The 27,033-nt window shown below is 36.5% G+C and overlaps 1 protein-coding gene across 1 annotated transcript in view; it reads left to right on the forward strand.

The window, feature by feature from the left end:
• The window catches only part of CAMK4 (calcium/calmodulin dependent protein kinase IV), a 218,090-nt gene that overhangs the window by 89,543 nt on the left and 101,514 nt on the right, over positions 1 to 27,033 (forward strand). The window contains exon 2 of the mRNA XM_069492626.1: positions 11,745 to 11,823. Within this exon, the coding sequence (XP_069348727.1) occupies positions 11,745 to 11,823 (79 nt within the window). The remainder of the gene's footprint in view (positions 1 to 11,744; positions 11,824 to 27,033) is intronic.

Raw genomic sequence — 27,033 nt, forward strand, 5'->3', positions numbered from 1 at the left:
ATCTAGGAATGCTAGCTAGATTCCAAGATAAATTTTCTTAAAATTTAAAATGCAAAATGTGCCTATTTTTAATGTTGACACCAATTAAAAATTATCTAAACATTTTATATGCAAATGTAACTGAAGAATGGAATCAACTTACGAGATGGCTATTTGCAAATTCTGGTCCAGATAGGCATGCATCTGAATAAATCATAAAGCAGACATTAAGTGTAGAAGTGGCCTAAGCTAGCTTCCAGTGAGTCTAGGATGGAATAAAAAGAATGTGATTAATATACCATAAAAGGTATTTCTTCAGAGGTGGTGATCGTGCTGAATTAAAAAAATGACGAAAACTTTGTTCACTAGAAAATTAATTTGAACAAAAAGGGAAGCACTCTTAAAAACTCAGTGAATTTTCCTGGTGATGGACACACTGAAAGCCCTGACTTCAACATTATACAGTGAAGCTATGTAATAAAAGCATTGGTAGCCCCTTAATAATTTGAAATAAAAAATAAAACTCAGCAAATTTGATGCTGCTAGATACAAAAGGGAGGACAAGAGGAAGTAAGATGAGAAAAAAGAAGAGCAAGATGGTTTGTGGTCTCATGTGATATTCTGAGAAAACTGGATCCTTCTCACTGTCATGGGAATAGTGAGCACAGGGGAGAGTCACGGTCAGATTTCTACTCTAGAAAGATCGTTTCAATTGTAGAATGGAGGAGGACTGATGCGAAGTAAGGCTGAAAGGCTGGAGCCCATTTAAGGAATAGGAATGGAAATGATAGAAATTGAAATTAATTTCTAACTTAGAAAGCATTAACATGTGGTACTATTATATTACCATTTTTAATTGATGTTAAAATGTGCAGTCTTTCACATTTTAACATCTTTGCAGTCAGGGTGCATCCTGCAGTTCATGAGATGTCATAGTTAAATCGCTGGCAGTTTTTCTTTTTTTTAAGTGGTCATAGCATAATGACACCTCTGAACACCAACGGTGTCTTTGATTCAGTGAAATGAAATAATGGTCATGGACTCCTCACCACTGGCCTGAAGAAACATGGAATATGTTCCAGTAATTGAGAACCCACCTACACCTCTGGAAGGGAGACTTTAGACATTTCTCTGCTTTGGTTACCAGCTACTCCCACTTCCTGGGTGCCCGTGAGATCAGAGGAGGCAAATGTGCAGTCCCACAGGAGCTGGGAGCTGGTGTAAATGTGTGAAGCTACTGAGGGGCCCACAGGCCCTCTCTAAAACACAGTTGCTGTTCAGGTCTCACCCCTGCTGCTGGACACAAGTAAGGAGTTAGTTTTGCCAGACTCCAGAGAAAATGGAAATGTGACTTTTTGGTGAAATCTTTCAATTTTTAAACGTTGGCAAGACATTTAACATTAAAAAAAAGGAAACAAACAACCCTGTTCAGGCCAAATGAAACACGTCTGTGTGCTAAATAAGCCACCAGCCTCGTCTCTGCCAAGCCCCTCGTTGAAGGAGTGATCCTACTGACATCGAACCCTTACAGTTTCTTACTATTAAATGCTAGATGTCATTGAATGCCAGTGACAAGCCTAAGTCATAGCTGGGACATATGAAATCTCTTCCTTGTCTGTACCAGCCATCTGGTATAGCTCTCAGACACATGAATCCTTTAGAAGCAGCCGTGGGGGTTATCTTAAGGTTTGTAATCCAAAATGGGTTAGTTATTTTGTCCTAAAGTATGTCTGTTTGATCATCTATTCAACAGGAAAAATTCTTGAGCACAGTGTTTTGACATAACATAATTTTATCTCATCCCGCAAAATTCTTTTCTTCTCCAGAAACAATAACAGATGCTGTTGATGTTTACAAAGCTGCCTGGAATGCTAAAGGGGAATTTCTTAATTCTGACCGTATAGACTTATCATTTGTTAATCTTCTTGAATCATAAGTTTTGTCAACATTTGTAATTTACTCTTAGTAAATGCATAAAGAGTAAACATATTACTTTCCTCTCTCTCTCTTTTTTTTTTTTTTTCTTGAGACAGCGTCTCACTCTGTCATCCAGGCTATAGTGCAGTGGCACAATCATAGCTCACTGCAGCCTTCAACTCCTGGGCTCAAGCGATCCTCCTGCCTCAGCCTCTCAAGTAGCTGAGACTACAGGCACATGCCACCATGCTGCCATGCAGGCTGCTGCTTCTTCTTTCTTTTCTTTTCTTTTCTTTTTTTTTTTTTTTTTGAGACAAGGTCTTGCTCTGTTGTCTGGGCTAGGGTACAGTGGTGTCATCATAGCTCACTGCAACCTCCGACTCCTGGGCTTGAGTGATCCTCCTGCCCCAGCCTCCGGAGTAGCTGGGACTACAGTTGCACACCACTGCACTCAGCTAAATTTATCTATTTTTTGTAGAGACAGAGGTCTCATCATGTTACTCAGGCTGGTCTCAAACTCCTGGCCTCAGGCAATCCTCCAGCCTCAGCCTCCCAAAGTGTTAGGATTACGGACATAAGCCACTGTGCCTGGCCTACTTTCTTTTGCAACAATAATGCCCAATTCACATTTAATAAGGTGATACAAATTGAGACTGTAAGAAGAGAGTTTTGCTGCCGGCAGTGATGAAGTAACAGGTATAACTCGCCCTTCTTTTATAAGCAACCTCCACATAATGCACGAGACAGTTGTTTTCAGGCACTGAACAGTGGGCACTACAGGGCTGTGATCACTGAGAGAAGGAGAACACAGGTGAGCACCACATGCACCTTGGCTCTCTAACTGGGGACAGTGTATGGTGAGACTTTATGAGACCAAGCAGAGCAACTGTGGGGGGAGTTAACAGAGATCTCAAAGGGTAGGCAGGCACGTACAATTGGAAGACATTAGATCTCTAGCCAAGCCAGGGGGAAGAGACATAACCAACCACCTCAGAGTGAGCCCTTGGAAAGATCATAGCTCAGGAGGAAAGACCACATCCTAGAGCAAGTGCCATGACATAGGACCGATATCAAAATTCAGATAAATCTACCCCAATAACAAATAAAACCAAGCTTGATAGGAACAAAGGAATTTGTCAGCAGTTTAAAAGAAGAAAACATAATCCAGACTCCCTAGTGTGTATCATTTAAAAATGTCTATTACACAATTTAAAAATTGCTAGACATTCAAAGAAGCAGACAATTGTGACCTATAATCGGGGTGGGGGGAAGCAGTTAATAACATAGACTTGGATATGATCTAGATGTTAGAATTAGCAGATAAGGACTATAAAACAACTATTGTAAATACATTCAAGAACATGAAGCAAAATATGGCCATAGTGAGTAAACATATAGAATATTTCAGCACAGAAAGAGAAAATATAAAAAACAGCCTAATGGAAATTTTCAAATTGAAAAATACATTATATGAAATTAAAAATTCATAGGCTTAAGATTGGATTGAAGGCTGCAGAAGAAAGGATCAGTGAAGTTGAAGACAAATCAATAGAAATTATCCAATCTGAAGAATAGGAAGGAAAACAATTGGTAGAAGGGAACAGAGCCTCAATAACTTATGGGAAAATATCAGACATAGAATATATGTCTCAGACGGCACAGAGATCCAGGTGCTAGGACCGAAGTTACAACTAGCTGCTATCAGGCAACAATTTAAGGAAATTGTTTAGCAGGCAAAATAGAGTTTTGAGAAACTGGAGCCACACAGTGGAGAATACAATGGTTCATGGTTAGACTTGATAAGCAGAGTTGAAATGGAAGTAGTTTGTAATATAAGCTCTTGAAGAAGGAAATACTGGTCAAGAATTATACGTGCAAGCCAGTGAATGTGGAGTAAGCTAACATTAAGGTGAAACAATAAATAAGGACTGGAGACAGCCAAAGGAGTCAACAGAAGGCACCAAGTAAGAAGAACATGGAATGAGGTGCTTAGCCTTGCTCCCTGCAGGATTCAGCAAGTGAATGAACCCGAGAAGGGAGAGTGTAGTTATGGACAGATTTTGACCCTAAACTTATTAAATCCTTGGGCTTGGGCACTTTTTAAGATCTGGGGTTCAATATCATTCCTTAACATGATATTTTTGAGATGTACTTTAGGAGTATAATGTTTAACTGACTTGTGAAACTGCCAGGTCTAATGGCAATTTCTAAATTTCAAAGGTTAGCCATTCTTCAAGCTGTAGACTCAAAATGCCAAATCAGTAATTAAATCACCTGAGCAGTTTTCCTACTGTTCTGTATTGATTTAAGGTTCAGATTTTTTTTTTTTTTTTTTTTTTTGATCTTTGGTGACCACAGAACATCTTGAAGCACTCTAGCTTTGGAGAGCATTGAGGAGTTGCAGGGTGACAGAAATGGAGAATGAAACGATGAAAAATTATCTTAGGATGGGACAAGATGTATGCTAACAGTAAACACTTACAGACTTTGACTTTTTTCAGACATCTGTTCCTGAATATGACTCTACTTTCACCCCTAAGAAGAATCAATTTTGAGATTATAACCAGGCTTCTTTAATAATTCATCTAATCTAAAAATCAATGAAAAGAATAGGCTTCTTAAATAATAGCAAGTCAATTATGTAGGAGAAATGTGATGATATATAGAGTTGCATACTTATTTTCAACCTATGATTGACAGTTCTTTTAAATCACAGCTTTGCTTTTAGACCTTTACATAATGAGCATTGGGAAGATTTTTACTGTAAGTACATACAATGAAGATAAAAACTTTAAAAAGCAAATGCAGGCCAGGCACAGTGGCTCACGCCTGTAATCCTAGTACTCTGGGAGGCCGAAGCAGAGGATCACTTAAGCTCAGGAGTTCAAGAACAGCCTGAGCAAGAGCAAGACCTTGTCTCTACTAAAAATAGAAAAAAATAGCAGGACATGGTGGTGTGTGCCTGTAGTCCCAGTTACTTGGGAAGCTGAGGCAGGAGGATCACTTGAGCCCAGTAGTTTGCGGTTTCAGTGAGCTATGATGATGCCACTACACTCTAGCCAGGGCAACAGAGCAAGACTCTGTCTTAAAAAAAAGAAAATCAAATGCAAAATAAAACAAAAGAACAAAATGAAGCATATTGAAATGTTTAAAAATAATTTATATTTTGACATAACTATATCTATTATCCAAGCACCTTCAAAATTAGAAGAAGACATAATAAGATTCTTTGGATCCATTTCAAGACCCCTCTCATTTAAAAATTGAAATAATTTAAAGGCTGATGGGACAACCTTAGCAAAGATGATTTTACATGGCTATGAAGCATATCATTGCAGAGACACAGCTGAAACCAAAAAACGGAATAGTCAACAGTACCTCCAGACTTCTATGTTTTAAGAGATTCAGTATCTGAAGTTCTCTTGCATTTCCAAAGAGCAAGGAAAACCAAGCTCTATTGCTTTCCTCCAAATGATTGCAAATGTCCCACTAGATCCTCCCCGAGAAAGGCAATCTCTGAGTTATTAAATAAATTAATAGGAGAATGTCCTCAATGGTCAATTGTCTGAACATTGTGTAATCTCATCTTAATTCCCTGAAATATTAATCTGAACCCAGACTTCAGACTTCCTGTTTCCATTTTGAATCAGATTTTATCTCTACTTGGCTCTTTGCATGCATTTGGGTGTCAATCTCTCAGCTAGTGAGTGACGAGTTATGTCAACATGCCTGGATTTCTTCTGGAGGAAAGAGTAAAGTTAAACTAATTTCTTTTTCTTTCAAACAAGAAGGGAGTGAAGATGGGAAGAGCAAAGGAGTGATATAAAAATAAGAAAGAAAGGAAAAAATTCTGTGTTAACAGAGAGATGAAAAAAGATTGATAGTTCTCTATGTATCAGGAATGAGGAACATGTTTAGGTGAACTGTAGGATGAAGAGCTGCTTCCTGTACTAGGTAGTCTTGAATGTGTTAGCAAAGGACTTTATACTTGAAGCATCTTGGTCTTTTTGTTAAAGAATATGTTACGAATGAATAGACATGAGCAGTGAAGCTTTATTTTTTTTTTTTCAGTTGAACAACTCCCTAAATATAATATCCTCTGATCTATAATCTCCTTGCTTCCTTTGGATCTTGGGCAATTTTATGGTGATTCTCTCTTTATATATCCTATTTTGAAATGAAGACGCAATGCTGTACAAAATATTCTTTCTGTGTTAGAAATTAACTGTTAATGTGCTTTATGCCAAAATAGTTTTTATTTTTATATAAACATCCTGAAAATATGATTCCTTTCTAAAATTACATTTACACGCTTAAGTCAACCATATAATTTCAGCAAAGAATGTAGGTTATATTTTTGAGAAATTACTGAATTGTTACTTTCACATAAGTTTATTTAGGCTGTTCTGTTCTTTTCATTTACTCTTTCCAGCTGTTAAAAAGTTATTTCTAGTATACTTGTGTTCTGAGGTTGAGCAATCAAAAATGTATTTGTTAATTTTTTTAAAAAGCTTTGCTAGGACAGTGATTTATATTTTGAAATTATTGATAGGTTAATTTTCTTTCTTTTTTTTTTTTTTTTGGAGACACATTCTGTCACCCAGGCTACAGTGCAGTGGTATGTTCATAGCTCACTGCAACCTCAGACTTAATAGGTTAATTTAATGTGATGAGGAAATTAGGGAATGGATGCTATTTAATATATTTTCTTTTACATGTATTGTTGAGTAATATCAGTTTTTCAATTTGTATAAAAAATGAAAATTAGATTTTGTTGTCTTCTGTTTGCAAATCACTTTCCTTTGCATTTCTTTTCTCTTTTTCTTTTTTCTTTTTTAAAATCTCATCAGTTCCTATTACATGAAAATAGGATAGGTTGATGCTATATACTACATTTTGGTAATACGGTTTTTAATCTTGTCTTTAAACAATAGAGTTTTCCTGGAAAGTTTTTTTAACTGCATTTTTATTAAGGTATAATTTACATATAGTAAATTTGCCCTATTTTATTGCACAGTTTTGGAAAATATATAAAGCTGTGCAAACATTACCACAATCAAGATATAGAACAGTTCCATCATGTGAAAAAATTCCCCCATACTCATTTGTAGTCAATCCTTCCCCAAGCTGTGGGCCTCTGACAACCACTGATACAAATATTCTCTGTCCGTATAGTTTTGTCTTTGCAAAACTATTATATAAATGGAATCATATGGGATAAGGCCTTTTGAGCCTGGCTTCTTTTACTTGAGATGTTGTATTAGAGATTCATCCAAGTTGTCGTGTGCACCCTCGTTCATTCCTTTTCATTTCTAGGTAGAATTTCACTGTATCCATGCATTACAAATTGTTAGTCTGTTTCATAGTTGAGGTATATTGAAACTGTTTCTAGTTTTTTGGCCATGTTAGTTTTGGCCAAGTCAGCTTTGTTAGTGAACATAATTTTTATTTCATTTGAGTAAATTCCTAGAAGCGAGGTAGATGGACTGTGTGACACGCCCAACTTCATAAGAAACTGCCAAGCTGCTTTCTAAAGTAGCTGTACCGTTATGCATTCCCACCAGAAATGGATAAGAGTTTCAGCTGCTCTGCATCCTCACCAGACTTTTTTTTTAAGGCATACAAATAAATACTGTTTAAATTAAAATAAAAATGTAGAGATGAATCTCTAAATGAAATGTTTTATTTGGGAAGACAATTGCAATTTGGGGCACATACACAGACTGGGTGGTCTTAGTAGATCTGAAGACCTAAGAGGAGGTTGGAGGTTTCATAGAAAAGAACTGTTATGTATCGTTCTTTGAGAAAGTTCATTTGCACTAGTAAGGGTCTGAAGAGCTGGCAAGCTCTGATTGGTGAGTGACTGCAGTGGGCAAAATTAGTTCTAGAGTTGTAGCAAGTTATTTCAGCAGCTATAGATAAAACTGGTCTCAGGTTACAACAGGCGGTTTCAGCAGCCAGACTTGCAGCAAATTACATTTTTGGAGCAATGTTACGTGTCCTGAATGCCGTTTCTCTTGGCCTCTTGACTCTATGTTGGTTGAGTATGACAGTTATGACCTAATTCGTATGATCAGCTTTCACAGTGTGTAGTTCTATCCCCCTGTGATTTTAACTTGCATTTCTTTAATGATTAATGATGTTGAGCATCTTTCGATGTTATTTGCCATCCATATATTTTCTTCAGTGTAGTATATGTTCAAATATTTTTTAGTTGAAAATAAAAATTACATATTTTTATGGCATAGAGCATGATGTTTTGAAATATGTATACATTGTGGAATGACTAAATTGAGCTAACATATGCATTACCTTACATATCATTTTTTTGTGGTGTGAATACTTAAAATCTACTGTCTTAGCAATGTTGAAGTATACAATGCATTGGTATTAGCTATAGTCAACATGTTGTCTGATAGATCTCTTAAACTCACTCTACCTGGCTAACTGAAATTTTGTTTTCTTTGACCAACATCTCGTTTCCCCATTCCCTTCACTCCTGAGCCTCTGGTAACCACAATTCTACTCTCTTGCTTCTATGAGTTTGCCTTTGGAAGAGTCTATATATTAGTGAGATCGTGCAGTGTTTGTCTTTCTGTGCCTGTTTTTTTTCACTTGACATAAAATCCCCCAGGTTCATCCATGTTGTCATAACTGACGATGTTTCCTTATTTTTAAAGGCTTACTAGTATTTCATCGTGTATATATACCACATTTTCTTTATCCATTCATCCATTGATGAACACTGTGGGTTAATTCCATAGCTTGGCCACTGTCAGTAGTGCTGCAATGTACATGGGAGTGTAGTTATCTCTCTGACATGCTGATTTCATTCCCTTTGGCTATATATCCAGTAATTGGATTGCTGGATCATACAGTAGTTTTATTTTTAAATTTTTGAGAAACCTCCATACTGTTTTCCATAATGTGTGTACTAACTTACTAACAGTGTACAATGTCTCCTTTTTCCATATCCTCACCAAGACTTATCTTTCAGTTTTTTAATAGTTGCCATTTTAACAGGTATGAAGTGATATCTCATCATTGTTTTAATTTGCATTTTTCTGATGATTAGTAATGTTGAACACTTTTTCATACACCTGTTGGCCATTTGTACATTGTCTTTTGAGAAATGGCTATTCAGGCCCTTTGCCCATTTTTTAATTGGGTTATTCGTTTTCTTGCTATTGAGTTGAGTTCATTACATATTTTGGGTATTTACCCCTTGTCAGATGTATAGTTTGGAAATATTTTCTTCTGTTCTGGAGGTTGTCTCTTCACTGTGTTGATTGTTTCCTTGACTGTGCAGAAGCTTTTTGTTTGATGTAACCCCAATTGTCTATTTTTGTTTTTGTTGCCTGTGCTTTTAAGGTCATATTCAAAAAATTATTGCTCAGACCAATGTTATAAAGCTTTTCTCCTATATTTTCTTCTAGTAGTTATACAGTTTCAGGCTTTCTACTTAAGTCTTCAATCCATTTTGAGTTGATCTTTGTATATGGTGTGAGATAAGGGTCTAACTTCATTCTTCTGCACATGGATATCCAGTTTTCCCAACACCATTTATTAAAGTGACTGTCTTTTCCCCATTGCATGTTCTTGGCATCTTTGTCAAAAATCAGTTGACATAAATTTATGGACTTATTTCAGGGCTCTTTATTCTGTTCCATTGCTCTTTGTGTCTGTTTCCATGCCAGTACCATGCTGTTTTGATTACTATAGTAGATTTTGCAATCAGATAGTATGATGCCTCCAACTTTATTCTTTTTGCTCAAGATTGCTTTGGCTGTTTGGGATCTTTTGTTATTTCACAGGAATCTTAGGATTGTTTTCTCTGTCTCTGAGAAAACCGTCATTGAAATTTTGATAGGGGTTGCACTGAATCTGCGGTTCACTTTGGGTACTACGGATAGTTTAACAATATTAATTCTTTCAGTCCATGAACACAGGATACCCTTCTAGTTATTTGTGTCTTCTGCAATCTCTTTCATAAATGTTTTATAGTTTTCAGTGTACAGATCTTTCACTTCTTTGTTTAAATTTATTCCTAGGTATTTTTTTTGATATTATAAATGGGATTGTTTTCTTGTTTTTTTTATGGATAGTTTATTTCCAATATATAGAAACCCATTCAATTTTTGCATGTTGATTTTGTATCCTGCAACTTTACTGAATTCGTTTATTAGTTCTAACAGTTTTTTGGCGAAGTCTTTAAGATTCTCTATATGCATATCATTCCTGAAAACAGGGAAATTCAATTTTTCCCTTTAGATTTGGATGCCTTTTATCTCTTTCTCTTGCCTTATTGCTCTGGCTAGCGCTTCTGGTACTATGTTAAATAGAAATGGTGAGAGTGGGAATCCATGTCTGGTTGATCTACTGCTACCCAACGTGTCATATACGGACTTAGCAGTAGTTTCCCAATGTCTTCCTTCCGTCCTTCATGCTATTGCTGTCATACGTTTTACTTTTACACACGCTACAAACACAATGCACTGTTAATATTTTTGCTTTAGTTATCTCTTAAGAAAATTAAAAATAAGGAACATGAACTTGATATTTACCTTTATTCCATATCTTTGTGTATATGTTGTATCTCACCAAGGTTTTAAAAAATGTGGTAAAATTTTTCTTCACTATTAACATTTATAATACACCAGTCTCTAACTTCTCTCGGTACTGCTAAAAATTTGTTGTGCTTAGATAGCTGGATATGATTTTCATAATTCTGTGTGCTCACTGAGAATTTTAGAAGTATAGGACTGAATGCATCACAAGAAGTCCTTTGGGCTAATCTTCAAAATCTGACAGGTTTACTTCAAACTGATCTTATTTTAAAGTGCTTCTAGAAGTTCTCTTCTGAAGTTGGAACTTAAGCCTGTTTGTTCTATAAGCCTCTTTTTATCTCTGTCTCTTTGTCTTGCTCTCTTGTGTCATGTGTGGAGTAGAAGCATTTGGACCACATTTTCTTGCTTTTTTTTTCTGGAGACAGAGTCTCACTCTGTCAGCCTGGCTACAGTGCAGTGGTGTCAGCCTAGCTGACTGCAACCTCAAATTCCTGGGCTGAGGGGATCCTCCTGCCTCAGCCTCCCAAGTAACTGGGACCACAGGTGTGCACCACCATGCCCAGCTAATTTTTCTATTTTTTGTAGAGATGGTGTCTTGCTCTTGCTCAGGCCAGTCTCAGACTCCCAATATCAAGCAATCCTCCCGCCTTGGACTCCCAAAATGCTAGGATTTCAGATGTGCGCCACCACGCCTGGCCTTGTGCTTTTTAATGCTCTCTTTTTAGTAACCTTGCAGATATCTGAAGATAGTTACTGAGTCTGTTCTTACCATTTTCCTTTACAGGTTTAAAAAAAGAGGAGCTACAGGTTTAAAAAAAAGAGTTCTCATGCTAAGTAATGGAAGTGCAGACTGTTCTGACCCTCATAACAGAGTGTTGAACTTAAACACTCTCTCCGAAGCCATATGGTTTATTTTACTCTAGATATGTACCATTAGGATAGCTCTGGGGTTCTGAAATTGGATGGATTTTCTCCACAAACTATGTTGACCTGAGGACCAGCTTTATTCCAGAGCCTACTGAATATAACAGCCCTAGGTTGTTACTTGTATGGAGATGGGGCAGGATGAAAAGAGCAGGCTAGAAAACCTAGAATTTCCTGAGAAAATTATATTCAGTTGTGAGAAAAAAGTACTCTTGACAGCTAGGGCCGGTGCTATAGTAGAACTGATACGCAGTCATCGGTTATGAGGGTTACTGCGAGAGACACTTATTTTCAAGCCTTCCCCTTTGATTCATGTCCAAAGCATAACATTTTCTTTTTGTCTTTTTCCCCCTCAAGGGGTGCTACATCCATTGTGTACAGATGCAAACAGAAGAGGACCCAGAAGCCTTATGCTCTCAAAGTGTTAAAGAAAACAGTAAGTTTATTTCATTATATAATAGCATCTTTAAGGGGCCTGTGACCTGGACAAGTCAGGAACCTGACTCAAAGGACACAGGGGCCAGAGAGCCGCTATGGGCAGCTGACTCCTTTGACTCTTGATGGTGAGAGTGTAACCCAAATAGGTTGTTGTCTGATGGAAACTGTGAGGCTCTTTGAAAGCAACTGGATCTCAGACTGCCTGTGGTTGTGGGGAGGAGAAGTGTGGACAGGAATAACAGAGTTGGCGAGGACACCTTGCTTTGTATATCAGTGATGTTCTTGGAGATACATATATATATATATATATATATATAATTTCATATTTAAATATTAAAATCACATTCTGATATGCTAGAAAAGCTTGATATTTAAAAGAGGTTGAAATGAAACACAAATATATTTGTGAAAGGAGTCATCAGCTTCTAATGCCTAGATTTTCAAAGATTAGGTTTGCTTCAGTAAAGTACAACTGGACAAATGCTAATGTTTCTGGGACTGAACCTGCTCATCTAGAAGTTTGTACTTGGACAAAAAGGAAGGATTTTGTTTTGGAGTTGCTTCTTTTGCCGCCTAACCCATAGGTAAGTTGAGGAGGCTAAAGTGGTTTAGGTTCATCTCTAATGAGTAAGAAATGCAGCAGGTAGGAGTTGGAAGTATAATTGCCATCACCTGTGTAACACAGTCTGTGCCCCGGAGAGTATTCTGTCATTTAAATGCCCTACTTGCACCTTCTGTCCTTAGGTAGTTTCTGTTCATAAAACCACAAAAAGACAAGATACTCTTTTATAGCACATTCTTCCTTTTTCAAGTTTTATGTGAGCAAATGTGTAAAATACGTATACATTTTTAAAAACCCAGTTATAAAATATGCTGAGAAGAATCATCAATTTTGAAGTCAAATGATACCATTTTGAGGCCAAGGGATTTTTTTTCCCCTAAAGGCAGCTTAATATCACTAGCTGTTTATGCATTATCTGGCCCAGGGAAATTTTAGAATCTCACATAATGAAGAAGAGCATAATGGCACTGGGTTTTCAGCTGAGTAGAACTAGAATGACATTTTGAAGCAATGTGTTAGAATTTAAAGTGATAGCAAAATAACAAAGACAGTTTAATGGAAATAGGTAATAATTTAAATGGCAATTACCACTGATGAACTCTATATTCTGAATTTCCTGTTTGGTGTAGGCAATGACTTACGTTATTTGAGAATGTAGAGGAAACTTTTGATTGATAAGGTTTGTAATTTTCCCTTAAACCAGTTTCTTATAATCATAAAATTTATCTGAACTAAGGATTATGCAAAATTTTATGAAATAGGATTTCCTATTAAACATCTACTTTTTTATGAAAATAAATTGGCACACTTTCACAACAGTCACACAAAATGTTTTAGGACTTAATTATATCTTTTCTTATGGATAAAAATAAGTCAGCAAAATATGTGAGTGGTTATTTTTTTGTTCATAGTTGAGGAAACTTTGAGAGGGACTAGATATATGAAAGTCTAGAAAATAAACATTTAGAAATTACTTGTGAATGCTCAAAAATCCCAAAGGACAAAAGGCTGGTTTAGAGACTATTGGTTTCTGTCAAAAGTCTTTGGATGAGTTGGAATAAGAGGTAGGTGAAGACATGTGGTGGGCTCATGACTCATCCTCATTGGGAAGGCACAGCTCTGGTTCGCCCTCCCTGTCTCCTCTTCCCCACCTCTGCTGCGAAAACGTCTCCCTGGGAAGACAGGCGGGAAGAGGATGCGGATGGGAAGCGCGTGTCAGCTGGAGCGGCAGAGCGGCACTGTAAGGCAGATGTTGTCAAACACAGTTACTGCTGTGCCAAACGGAATGAGAGAGACTGCCCTGGAGAAACCTCGGCTTTGAATGGGAAGTGGATGCAATCCTCAGCATTGTCTGCCAGGATGAACCACAGGCGGAGATGTGTAAATGCGAGCAGGAGCAGGGAAACCGCACAGAGCAGCTGCCCCTGGTGCTTGATTCTATATAGGTCACGGAGACGGAAACGTCCTTGTCCGCATGAAATGAATGAAGCCTAAGAATCTATTTACAGAGGGAAAGTGATGCAGAAAAATATTTTCTTAGATGATTCAGCCAAGGGTCTGCTCCTGAGGGCAAAAGGGGGTTTCAAGAAGCTTGGGTTATTTATGAAATCATCTGTTAGATTGAAACACATAAAATTGCCTTTGTTAACCATTTTGACCTATAAAAATGGCAATTTTATGTGATTCAACTAACAAGTTTGGGGTCACTGTATTACTTCGCTGGACAGTTCCTCAGCTCTTCATTTTATGACTAGACAGACCTAAGTCTAGGAGGCCTGAAACTTTATCTGTCTACCTATCTATCTATCTTAGTTTCCTAAGGCTGGCCTAACAAACTGCCACAAACGGCGGGGCTTAAATCAACAAAAATTTATTCTCTCACAGTTCTGGAGGCCAGAAATCCAAAATGGAAGTGCTGGTAGCGTTAGCTCCTTCAGAGAGCTCTGAGGGAGAATCTGCTCCACGCCTCTTTCCTCACTTCTGCTGGCAGCCAGGGATCCTTGGAGTTCCGTGATTTCGAGATCATCACTCTAATCTCTGCCTCCTGTGTCACATGGCCATTTTCTCTTTGTGGGTCTTCACCTCATCTTCTGTGTGTGCAAATTTCTCTCTTCGTATGACACCAGTCTTGTTGGCTTAGAGGCCCGCCCTACTCCAGTATGACCTCATCTTAACTAATTGCATCTGCAACAACACAGTTTCCAAATAAAGTCACATTCTGAGGTACTGGGAGTTTGGACAGTATCTCTTTTGAGAAGGGATGTAATTTGACCCTAACATTAGGGTCCCCTTAAGAAAACCTCTAAGGTGAATTTCAAAATATTTCATGCAATATTTTATCTGAATATGAGTACAACGTATTATATTTAAGAAAGTTACTAAACTAAGGAAATTCATTCCATTTAAATTTATAGGTGATCAAATTAATATATAAACATTTTTAAATCCAAGAAAGGTTTCCTATTGTCTTTTACAGTTAGTTTTTTGATAACATTAATCCTCTTTCTCTGAGTCTGCTTAAACACTTTTTGGTGGGAGTTTACCCAAATTTCATATTGTGGCAATTTTAAGTTCCTTTCTTGTAGCTTAATATTTTAGGTAGGATTTAGTTTACACTAGCAATAAGGGACTTGTTTCCCCATAAGAAAGCGTGATCATCATTGAGAATCCATCGCGCACTCAAATGTCTGGGTGATAGACTAACGCTCTGACTTATCCATGGGAATGAAGACTAAAGCACTGGCTCCCATGGGGCAATTCGTGTTCCATTGATGGCCAGGTATAGGACAAAGGCAATACTGATAATGAACATAAAGTAAATTGTCATGTTTAGACAACTGGGTATTTTGGTTAGTAAATTGTCCGTGTGGGAAATTAACATGTAATTATAATAAGAAAAATATTTTTAAGTTAATCTATATTTTAAATAAGGATATAGCACCATGTACTTTATATGTAGACAACTATATTTCAAAGAATTAGAATACATTAAAATACATATCAACCAGGGTCATAATGGCTGCAATTTACTTTCAAATGGCTAAAAAACAACAAAAAGTTTGTGTGTATGTGTGTGCACATATGGGGAGAGAGAGGAAAAGCAATATAGCATAAATCCACCATTATAGAATGCAGGACAGCATATTAGTGTCCATGCTGGTATTTCAACCTTTCAGATATATGAACATTCTCATCATGAAAAGTTTGGGGAAAATCATAATTCAACATTGAGATCGTGTTCAACATAATTGAACATTTCCTCTGGCTATTCAGAAAGCATTTCAAGATCTTGAAGTCTCTTAATGTTATGATAAACATCAGTGACTCTCTATTATAGATGTTTTGAAGTGCCAGAAAGTGATAATTGAACCAACTTTTTATTATACAAAAAAAACCCTGGACATTTCCGCTAACAACATCATTTTTCTCATTGTGGCATTAATGGGGAAAAGATTTGACAGTAACAAGTCAGTAAACAAGAGAGGAAAATGTATTGAAGTGCTTTTTTTTGCTGTTTATCTCTTTGATTTTTTTTTCCACTTAGCCATTAGTGATCCTTGTACTAAGGAAGCCATCAAATCACTAGGTGTGGCATTCGTCCTCTCCTCTTGGGTAGGGGTGGCCTAAGTGCAATTTTTGTTTTCAGTAAATACCTCATTATCTTGTACATATTAACTAATTGGCTTACAGCTATCAGAGGAACTTTTCCTATGAACTTTGTAAATCATGAGTCCAGGGTGAAGGAAACAAGGCTAACCTTTTTCCTTCATGCCTGAGCCCTTCATCGCTCCATTTTATGTGATGTTTAGAGGACATTGATGCAGAAGAGAAAGATTTTACTAAGCTACTTTGGAGCATTAAAGGATTCTGACAAACATGGCTAGTGGGACAACCAGGGATTTACAAGATGTAACCTTTTTATTGATGTTACATGCTGAACTTAAAACTGTATGAAAGGGGAAAAAAAAAAAAACAGATTCAAGAAAGTGCCAAAATTTGAACAGATTAAGCACGTGGAAACTTCAACCTGGACTGAATTTTGCTGAGTTAAATGGAATTCCAACTTTTGAATAATGACACATGGTGCTAATGGAGTCACTATTTCAGGTGTGATTCACATGAATTATACTTTACCTTTCTTCCTTAGGAGCACACGCCTCAGGGTGTATCTAAATGATCACACTTCAGCCTATAAATTTGACTCATTTTCAAGAAGAACTGATTGAGATTTAAGAAATTTATAGGTATTCTGCCTCTCCTAAGAATGGCTGTGTGGTAGTGGGTAATATCACAGGATCCAGAGCCAGCCAGATTGAGTTTAGGATCACTTCTTCCACTTATTAATTGTCTGACTTTACAAGTTACAGAATGTCTCTCAATCTCAGTTTCTTATCTGTAAAAGGGCTTAAGAACATCTAGCTCACAGTGTTTTAGTAAGGATTAAAATACAATAATTTATGTAAGATATTTTCCAGTATACAGGAATAAATGTAATAAGGTACAGGTAATAAAGGGGGAACATTTATTATTAATTAGAATAAGGCTGCACAGATATTTTATAATAGTACCAATTCATTCTATGCAATTCTAATGTTCTCATTAGCTGGAGTTAAAACTGAGCAGTGATTAACAACAGACTATTATTGTGCATTTCTGTATGAATAAAATGAATTATGTTGTTTTGGGGGTGCTTTCAAAGTTACTGCTAAAAATAGGTACATACTTTACTATTGTATCAATAAAATTTAATGTGGCACACAATAAAGATTTCTGATCATATGACCTACTTAGGCAAATCTTGGATCCCTGGCATACCTCGATTTAGAACACTCTCCACCTTATGGCTCTTTCTGATTCTTACCTTTGGAGCAGTGTGCCTAGATCCACAATACAGAAGCAGTTCCAAATATAATTTTTGTTATATTTTAGTTATTATAGTATAAAGTTATCTATAGATTTCTGGAAAGGATTTCTTGAGTAATTTAAAGAACATTCACCTAAAAAGTGACTCAAAATTTTATAAAATTTTCCATAAGTATTAGTTTGGCCTTTTCTCCTCATCTTAGTAAATGGAAGAATCACATACTGTGATTTGCTAATAATCATTCTCTGAGTTAGTTTTTAACTTCCATTCATTTTTTTCTTACATTCTTATGAGTTAGCATAAGATAATAACTATGATGTTGCAGGTTAATTTGAAGGATTGTTCTAGATTAAATTACAAACTGTACACAGGCTGCCTCCCCAATTCTTGCTAGATGAATCTCCAGGACATCTCCATTAGAGGAGATTTTCAGGTTCCCCAGTTTTAAAATAGGGGTACTACCATTTATACCACTGGGTAAACTGCGGATTACCTGAAATTATACATGAATAAATACATTTACATACCATTGTACTGTCTGCATATATTAGGATTCACCAAATGTACACTCTCTTCTCCATTCTAGCCTTCTTTTTCTTTATAATTTTTATATCTTTTATCAACTTTCCCAGAAGATTATTTTAGGAAAAATACACTACATTTATGTAGAGAACTATTTTTGAAATCCACATGTGCTGTATTAATTTGCAAAGTGATGGACGTTAGTCAATTGAGAAACATTAGCTGCCCCATCCGCCCATCTTTCCACACACAGGTGCATGTGCATGCATAGATACATTAATATCTCTTTATGAGGAACTGGCAACCTGGAATTTTAAATCATTTTATGATTTTAAAATGATACTCATGCAGATAATATTTCATACTCCATGAGGTAGATGTTATCACCATTTTATAAATGAGTATCCACAAGATTAAATAACAAAATCTACTTTTGAATGATTCCTGTGTAGCCAGCCCAACAGTGATCTACAAATAAATGTCCAGAACAATTGATTTAGATTATATTAACATTTTATGATTGCCCATAGAGTTATACAACTGAGAGAAACCTTAGCAAATCATACTTTCTAATTATGCTTTAAGCAAGATAAATAATCCTACCTTAAGGAAGGCAAATATAAAGTTATCTGAGATTGTTGTATGTGTATTTAGAACAAATAAAAACTTATTTGTTTCCCTCAGTAACTTTTATCAATATCCATTCATTACAGAGTTCCAGTCCCCATCCCAATGGAATTTTTTGTTGTTGTTTTCAGGATATTAAGTCTATTTTTTCTTTTTCAGGTTTTCTGGACTGATGGGTAATGCATGCATTATCTAATGTGTAACAAATCATTCACCATTTAGTGGATTAAAAGGACAAGGAATTATTGCTCCTAATCCAACAGGTTGTTTGGGTGACTTTTCTACTGGTCACAACTTAGTTCATGAAAATATGTACAGCAGGTTGACTCAGCTGTGGATGGATAGCTGGATGGCTAGGCCTCATTCTCTATGTGGTCTTTCATTCCATCAACATAAAAAACTAGCACATGTTGCCAGGCTCCCCTCCTCTGGGATTAGGAATGTTATTTTATTAGGGCCCAGCTCTAATCCCTAGGAGTGGCTTCCTAGACCATTATCTCTGTGGCTCTTGGCTCCATTTTTCTGTGCTTTTGACTCTACCCTATGGTACAACCTTCCTTCTCCACAAGAAAAAGCCCTTGTTTTCAGCTGTGTAGCTTTCTTAGTCTACTTCCTGCCCATAGAAAGGGATCTCTCTTCTTTTGAAACTACCTCAGTCCCTTTTAGTCCAAGTTTTCATTGATATCACTCTTTTAAAAACTTTGTGAATTTCTTCTGAATCATATTGAGATTCACTCCATGCCCACAAAGAACATAATTCTTTTTCAGACAAACCTCTCTGTACTTTACACATGTCATGCTGCTATGGCACAATGTCCTTAAAAAATCCTGTTCTAGCTGAGAGTGTCTACACAGCACAACCTTAAATATTTCTGAAGGCTTAACAAAGCACCTTACAGTTACACCTTTGATTTCATCTTTACCCTGAGGCAATTTCTTAATATTGAGAATCTTTTGGAAAGACTAGAAATGCAAAATAGCCTATTTTACAGCCTAGCAAATTGTGGTTCTTCTATGTTTCCTTTAGATTTTGCTTAAAAACTGAATAATGCCTTCTTTAGTTTAGTCATGGAAATTAAACAACCTGCTGCTGAATGATCATTGGGTCAATGATGAAATTATGATGGAAATTAAAAGATTCTTCAAACTAAATGACAAAGGGGACACAAGCTATCAAAATCTATGGGATTTGGCAAAAGTAGTCCTAAGAGAAAAATTCATAGCCTTACATGTGTACATCAGAAAGACAGAAAGATCACAAATTAATAAACTAACATCACATCTCAAGAAACTGGAGAAGGGGAGCAAAACAAACCCAAAGCCAGCAGAAGAAAATAAATAACAATACTCACAGCAGAACTAAATGAAATGGAAACCATAATAAGAAGAATAATAATAAATAAAACAATACAAAGGATCAACAAACCAAAAAGTTGTTTCTTTGAAAAGGTAAACAAAATTGAGAGACCACTTGCTAGATTAACCAGAAATAGAAGAGAAAGGACCCACATACACTCAATCAGAAATGAAAAAGGATACATTACAACTAATACTACAGAAATATAAAATATCATTTATGAATACTGTGAAAATCTCTACACACATAAACTAGAAAATGTAGAGGGTATGGACAAATTCCTGAAACCATACAATGTCCTAAGACTTAATCAGGAAAAAATAGAAATCCTAAGCAGACCAATAATGAGCAGTGAGATTGCAACAGTTATAAAAAAGTCTCCCAATTTAAAAAAAATAAAAAGCCCTCGACCAGATGGATTCACAGCCAAATTCTACCAGACCTACAAACGAGAACTGGAAACCATCCCACAGAAATTGTCTAATAACACCTAGAAAGAGAGAATCTTCCCTAACTTATTCTATGAAGCCAATATCACCTTGATACCAAAGCCAGGAAAGGACACAACAAAGAAAGAAAACTACAGAAAAATATCCCTTGTGAATATAAGTGCATAAATCCTCAACAAAATATCAGCAAACCAAATTCAACAGCACATCAAAAAAATAATTCACCATGACCCAAGTGGGATTCATCCCAGGATGCAGGAATGGTTCAACATATGTAAATCAATACGTGTGATTCACCACATAAGCAGAAGGAATAACAAAGATCATATGATCATCTCAATAGGTGCAGAAAAATCATTAGACAAAATCCAGTACCCATTCATGATTTAAAAAAAACCTTGAACAACTAGGCATACAAGGAACATATCTCAAAATTATAAAAGCCATATACGACAAACCCACAGAGAACATCATACTGAATGGGGAAAAGTTGAAAGCATTCCCCTGAAGAACTAGGCAAGACAAGTGTGCCCACTGTCACACTTCTATTCTGCATAGTACTGGAAGTCCTAGTCAGAACAATCAGGCCAGTGAAATAAATAAAGGATATCCAAATCCCTTTATTTAGAAAGAAGAGGTCAAACTATCATTTTTCACTTATGATATGATCTTGTATTTAGAAAATCCCGAAGACTCCACCAAAAGACTCCTAGAATTGGTAGATAAATTCAGCAAATTCTCAGGTTACAAAATTAATGTATACAAATCAGTAACATTAATATATACTAATACTAGTTATACTGAGAGTCAAATCAAAGACTCAATACCATTCACAATAGCTACAAAGAAAATTAAATACTTACAAATAAACTTAACCAAGGAGATAAAACACCTCTACAATGAGAACTATGAAACACTGATGAAAGAAATTGCAAATAATGCAAACAAATGGAAAAACATACCGTGCTCATGGATCGGTAGACTCAACATTGTTAAAATGTCCATACTACCCAAAGTGATTTACAGGTTTAATTCAATCCCCATCAAAATACCGATGGCATATTTCACAGATCTAGAAAAAATAATTCTATGCTTCATTTGGAACCAAAAAAAGGCCTTAATATCCAATGCAATCCTAAACAAAAAGAACACATCTGGAGGCATCACATTACCAGACTTCAAATTATACTACAAGGCCATAGTAACCAAATCCACATGGTATTGATATAAAAGTAGAGTCATAGACCAATGGAACAAAACAGAGAACCCAGACATAAAACCATCTACCTACAGCCAACTGATCTTTGACAAAGCAGACTACAACATATACTGGGGAATGGAAGCTCTATTCAATAAACGGTGCTAGGAAAACTGGATAGCCACATGCAGAATACTGAAACAGGACCCCTATCTCTCGCAATATACAAAAATTAATTCAAGATGAATAAAAGAGTTAAATGTAAAGCATGAAACCATAAAAATTCTAGAAGAAACTGTAGGAAAAACACTTCTAGACATTGGCCTAGGCAAAGAATTTATGTCTAAGACCACAAAGGCAATTATAGCAGTGACTAAAATAAATAAATGGGACTTGATTAAACTAAAATCTTCTGCATGGCAAGGAAAATTATCAACAGAGTAAATAGACAACCTCCAGAATAGGAGAAAATATTCTCAAACTATACATCCAATAAAGGACTCATATTCAGAATCTACAAAGAACTCAAATCACCAAACAAACAAACAAAAAAAAAAAAACCAAACTCCTGCCACATTAAAAAGCATGAACAAAATGCATGAACTGAAGTCTTTCAAAGAAAAATAGACAAATGGCCAACAAACATATGAAAAAATGCTCAACATCACTACTTATCAGGAAAATGCAAATTAAAACCACAATGAGATATCACCTTATCCCTGTCAGAATGGCTGCTACTAAAACGTCAGAAAAACAATAGATGCTGGCATGGATGCAGAGAAAAAGGTATGCTTATACTCTGTTGGTGGGACTGCAAATTAGTACAACTTCTATGGAAAACATTATGGAGATTCTGCACAGAAATAAATATGGACTGACCATTTGACCCAGCATCCCACTACTGGGTATCTACCAAAAAGAAGAGAAGTCATTTTATTTATTGCAGTGCAATTCATAATCACAAAAATGTGGACTCAACCTTTGTGCCCATCAGTTTATGAGTGGATTAATAAAATGTGGTAAATATATACCATGGAATACTACTCAGCCATAAAAAGGAATAAATTCATGTCTTTTGGGTGGAACTGGAGACCCATATTCTAAATGAAGTATCTCAGGGATAGAAAAACAAACACCACATGCACTGTCTAATAATTTGGAACTAGTCAGTGGGTACACATGAGCATAAAGAGATGTAAAAGTCATGGGAAATCAAGAGGGGAGAGGCAGAGGGAGGGGAGGGTTAAAAACCTACCTATCAGTTACAATGAACACTATTATGTTGATGGGTACACTGATAGCCCTGACTTAGACATCATAAAAGCTATCTATGTAACAAAACCATTTGTACCCCCTTAATATTTGAATTTCTTTAAAAAAAGCTTTAAGTATTGAGAAGCTGTCAGCCTCACAGTGGCTAATATAAACTCTCCAAAATTCTAATTTTCTCTTGAAAATTTAAATTTTATCTTTGACAACAAATATCTATGGTTTTTTTTTCTTTATTATGGGCTTATATATTTTTGAAAGGTTGAGAAGTCATGTTTTATATATTGATTGTTCTTTCAAAAGTGTTCCATAAAAAATAAAAATAAAACTGGCTAAAGGACCTGCACAAACATTTTTCCAAAGATGACACACAAATGGCCAAGAAGTATATGAATGCTCAACATCACTGATCATCAGGGAAATGCATCAGACCTTTTAGGAAGGCCATTATCAAAAAGTTAAAAGATAACAAGTGTTGTCAAGGCTGTGAAGAAAAGGGAACCTATATAAACTGTTGCTGGGGATGCAAATTGGTACAGCCATTATGAAAAACAGTATGGAGTTTCCTTAAATACTAAAAATAGAACTACCATTATATCCAGCAATCCCACTTCTGGGTTGAAATCCAAAGGCAATGAAGTCAGTATGCTGAAGAAGTATCTGCACTCTCTTGTCTTTACAGCATTATTCACAATAGCCAAGATATGAAAACAACCATTGTCTGTTGATAGATGAATGGATACAGAAAATGTGGTTTATATAATGGAATATTATTCAGCCTCAAGAAGGAAGGAAATCATACTATACATAGCAATATGGATGAATCTGAAGACACTATGCTAAGCGAAAAATGCCAGACAGAAAGTCAAATACTGCATGATATCATTTATATGTGAAACCTAAAAAGTTGAAGTCATTGAAATAGAGAGTAGAAGGGTGATTACCGGGGGGGGGGGGGGGGGGGGGGAAATAGAGGGATGTAGTTCAAAGGATACAAACTTTCATGTTGGGTGAATAATTTCTACAGATCTAATGTACAGTGTGGGGACTATAGTTCATAATAGCATTGAATGCTATACTTAAAATTTGCTAAAATAGTAAATTTTAAATATTCTCACCACAAAAAAAGGTAATTAGTGAGGTGATGGATATGTTAATTAGCTTGAGAGTGGTAATCATTTTGAAGTGTATCTGTATATCCAAACTTCACACTGTACACCTTAAATATAAATAATTTTTATTTGTCATTTATACCTCAATAAATTTGGAAAAGATAAAAAAAAATTTGAAATTTATGAAATAAATGAGACTCCTTTGAGCCAAGAAGAAGAAGAAACCTATCTACCCTTTCCTTAGTGAGTAGAAACCACCAAGCTCTCTAGGAAGAGCCTCTACACTTTGTCACTAAACCCTCAACCAGGCAGACTCAGAGGATAGGTGACAGAGACTCCCTGCTCTGTCTCTTTCTACTTAACCCTTGGGAACATAGAAAACTGACCATGAGCCGTGCATTTTCTGATTGCTATGATGTATGTAAGAGAGATAAATGGTTCAATCTGGGTTAAAGATACGCATTTATTAAACACTGCTATTAGGCACTTTTAATCACTTGCCAGTGTGTTCTGGAAGTGCAGACAAAGTCACCTTGGTCAATGATGGAGAGGAGAATAATAAATCACCAGCTCAAATAGACTTTTTGAGCCCCGTTGAGGTCTCAGAACACATTAAGGAAAGTAGCTTGCAGATAACAAGCCGTGTCAAGTGAAGTGAAACTTCTTCAAGCATTCTGTCAGTTGGAACCTATTGATTTTCATAGGGACTATTAAAGCAGGTTTCCTGGAATAGGAACAGGGATATTTCTATTCAGTTGGTGACAAGTATATGTCTACAAGAGAGAAAAGGCGGCAGGATGGAATGTTAAAATCTGGGCCTGATTTGTAAGCTTTCCCATTCAACGACCCATTTCAAAGTCTGAATATTCTTTTAGAGAGTTCATTGTTACAGTTTGATTTCTTTTCTTTTTTGACAGAAACGTTGCTGAAATTTGTCACAATTCTGTATACTTTCCATCTTCTCATTATATTGATCTTTTACAGGTATTTTGTTGCCTTTTTAAAATAACACTATAATACAGTGGCAGGCTAATGCCAGAGAGAGAACCAACAGGCCTGTGTGCTGTTGCCCAGAAGGGGAACACACTTCTTCGTTGTGCCAGCCACTCAAATTGTTGCATTTAACCCCCTAGGACTTTATAAGCATTGGGTTGTTGGAACTAAAGTGATCTTCACCCTTTGAATGAGATCTATGGAGCAGAAAGGATATGTATTACCAGCCAAAGACAGGAAATCTCAGAGGGAGAGCTTGTGTTATCTTATCCTAGTACAAGCAGGAGACTAGAAACTTCTCAGAAAGCTGAGTGGGAAATGGCTTGTAACCAAAGGAGTAGGGCTGCTGCAGTGGGAAAGTTGAGAGAAGCTCAGGTCAGAAGAAGCGGCATCTCACAACCAGGAGGTCTGAGAGAGCCAGAAGGAATGCAGGCTGTCAGCCTGAAGGCAGACTTAGCATTCATACCTTAGTGAGAAGGGGAAAAGCTATAATCCTAGCGTTAACAGGGAAAAATACGTTAATAAATTTGTAGTTTTACATTTCTTCATGGTACAAAAATTTGAATGGTGGTCAAAGGTGCATTCATCCAGACAATTTAAGAAGAAGAAAGGAGAGAAAGAAGGCTAAAAATTTATCAAGTCATAGAACTCCAAAACCATTAATTTTCTAAAAGAGAAGAAATGAACTATGTGCAGAGGATACTAATTAGAAGAGATTCACGTAGTCTTCAGTATTGAATTAGTTTTCAACATTTTTTAAAAAATTAAGCACTGTCAAATTACCTTATGTCACTTCACTAGTTTTAATAGTAAAGGAGCATAATGCTAATAAGAATGGAGCCCACATTTAATTAGTAAACACTATGTAGTAGCCCCTTTCACATGTTAATGTAAAGCTCTCCAAGGGAGTGATTTACTTATTGGAGTTTTAGAAAAGTGACATGGTCAAAGTGCACAGTATCCTGTAGAATAGAACCCAGGGCTTTTGAGTTCCAAATCTGGGCCTTGTCCATATGTGCCATCTAGGCTCTGATAGGGAAAAAGGCAAAAAAGAAGTCAGGAATGATCTCGGTCCAGATCTGGCACTGAAACTAGATGTTGCTCCTTGATAAGCTGAGAAAGGATGATTAAGCCTTTATTGACACAGACACAGAGAAGCTGGGTGCAGTTTCTAAGTCACACTGTGAAACAAGGGCAGATTATATTCCCTATGCGCAGAGAATGCAAGCAAGATATTTATTTTCCAAATTCTGTTAAAATTTTAGTTTAATAAGTCTCAGTGTACAAATCCACTGACAAATGAAAAAAGAATAACCAGAGTGTGTGAGATATACAAGCAACACACATCACTTGGTGTCCCCTCTTCTTTGTCTTACTGGTAGATGGGATGGAGCGATGTCCACAGGTAGGGCTGTGTATATCGGGTTCCAGTGTCCTCTTTGCTGCGAGCCTCCATCACAGGATAAATTCAGTTAAGCTTACTATTTATCTCTACTCCAGAAATCTAAAGAATGTATCAAACGGATAGTTTTATCGAAAATATTTCTCCCCGCACAACCTACCAAGCCAGCAGAATTTTTCTTTGAGATTTTGGGATCAGAATCATCTAGAATTGTCTTTTTTCTACCATGGAATCAGGACACATGAGTGTCCTAATCAGTTTAAGGGTGAGATACATAATAAAGCACTAGAAGCTTTATATGACACCTTTTATCGATAAGTCAAAGCAGATCCAAGATTACCATCTTTATCTTTTAAATTTTGATGTATTTTTATGAAGGAGAATATGTGTGAGTGTCAAGTCAAAATTTACCTACCACACTTAAATCCACACACACACACACAAAAAACCTGTAAAAGTATCCTCTATTGTCTATGACAGTTAAAATTTCTCCTAAATCTGAATTCCCCCTGATACCACTGGGTATCTGAGGAGAAAGAGTTAAAATTTCTAGTCAAAGATATCCTCATCTTCCAGTTTGAGTCTCTTTTAGTTTAGAAGTGTTTCTTTAGGCTAAAGACTGAGTCTAAGTTCAGCCCTCTCTCTGAGAGCTATGTCTCCCTAACCCTGTCCTTCCCCCTGACTTCTGGGTTCAAGAGAGTTTAGGTAACCCAATGCATTGTGTTCTCCATAATGAGGATGAGGCAGCTACGCACCAGGGCCATTGCCAGATGCTGTCTGCACTAGAGACCTGACTAGGTGAGGGCACCTGCAGCTACAGATGGCTGGGAACAGATTATGGGCTTACCAGCTA

The sequence above is a fragment of the Eulemur rufifrons genome, chromosome 17 (genome assembly GCF_041146395.1).
Source record: "Eulemur rufifrons isolate Redbay chromosome 17, OSU_ERuf_1, whole genome shotgun sequence".
In the NCBI taxonomy this organism is placed as follows: Eukaryota; Metazoa; Chordata; class Mammalia; order Primates; family Lemuridae; genus Eulemur; species Eulemur rufifrons.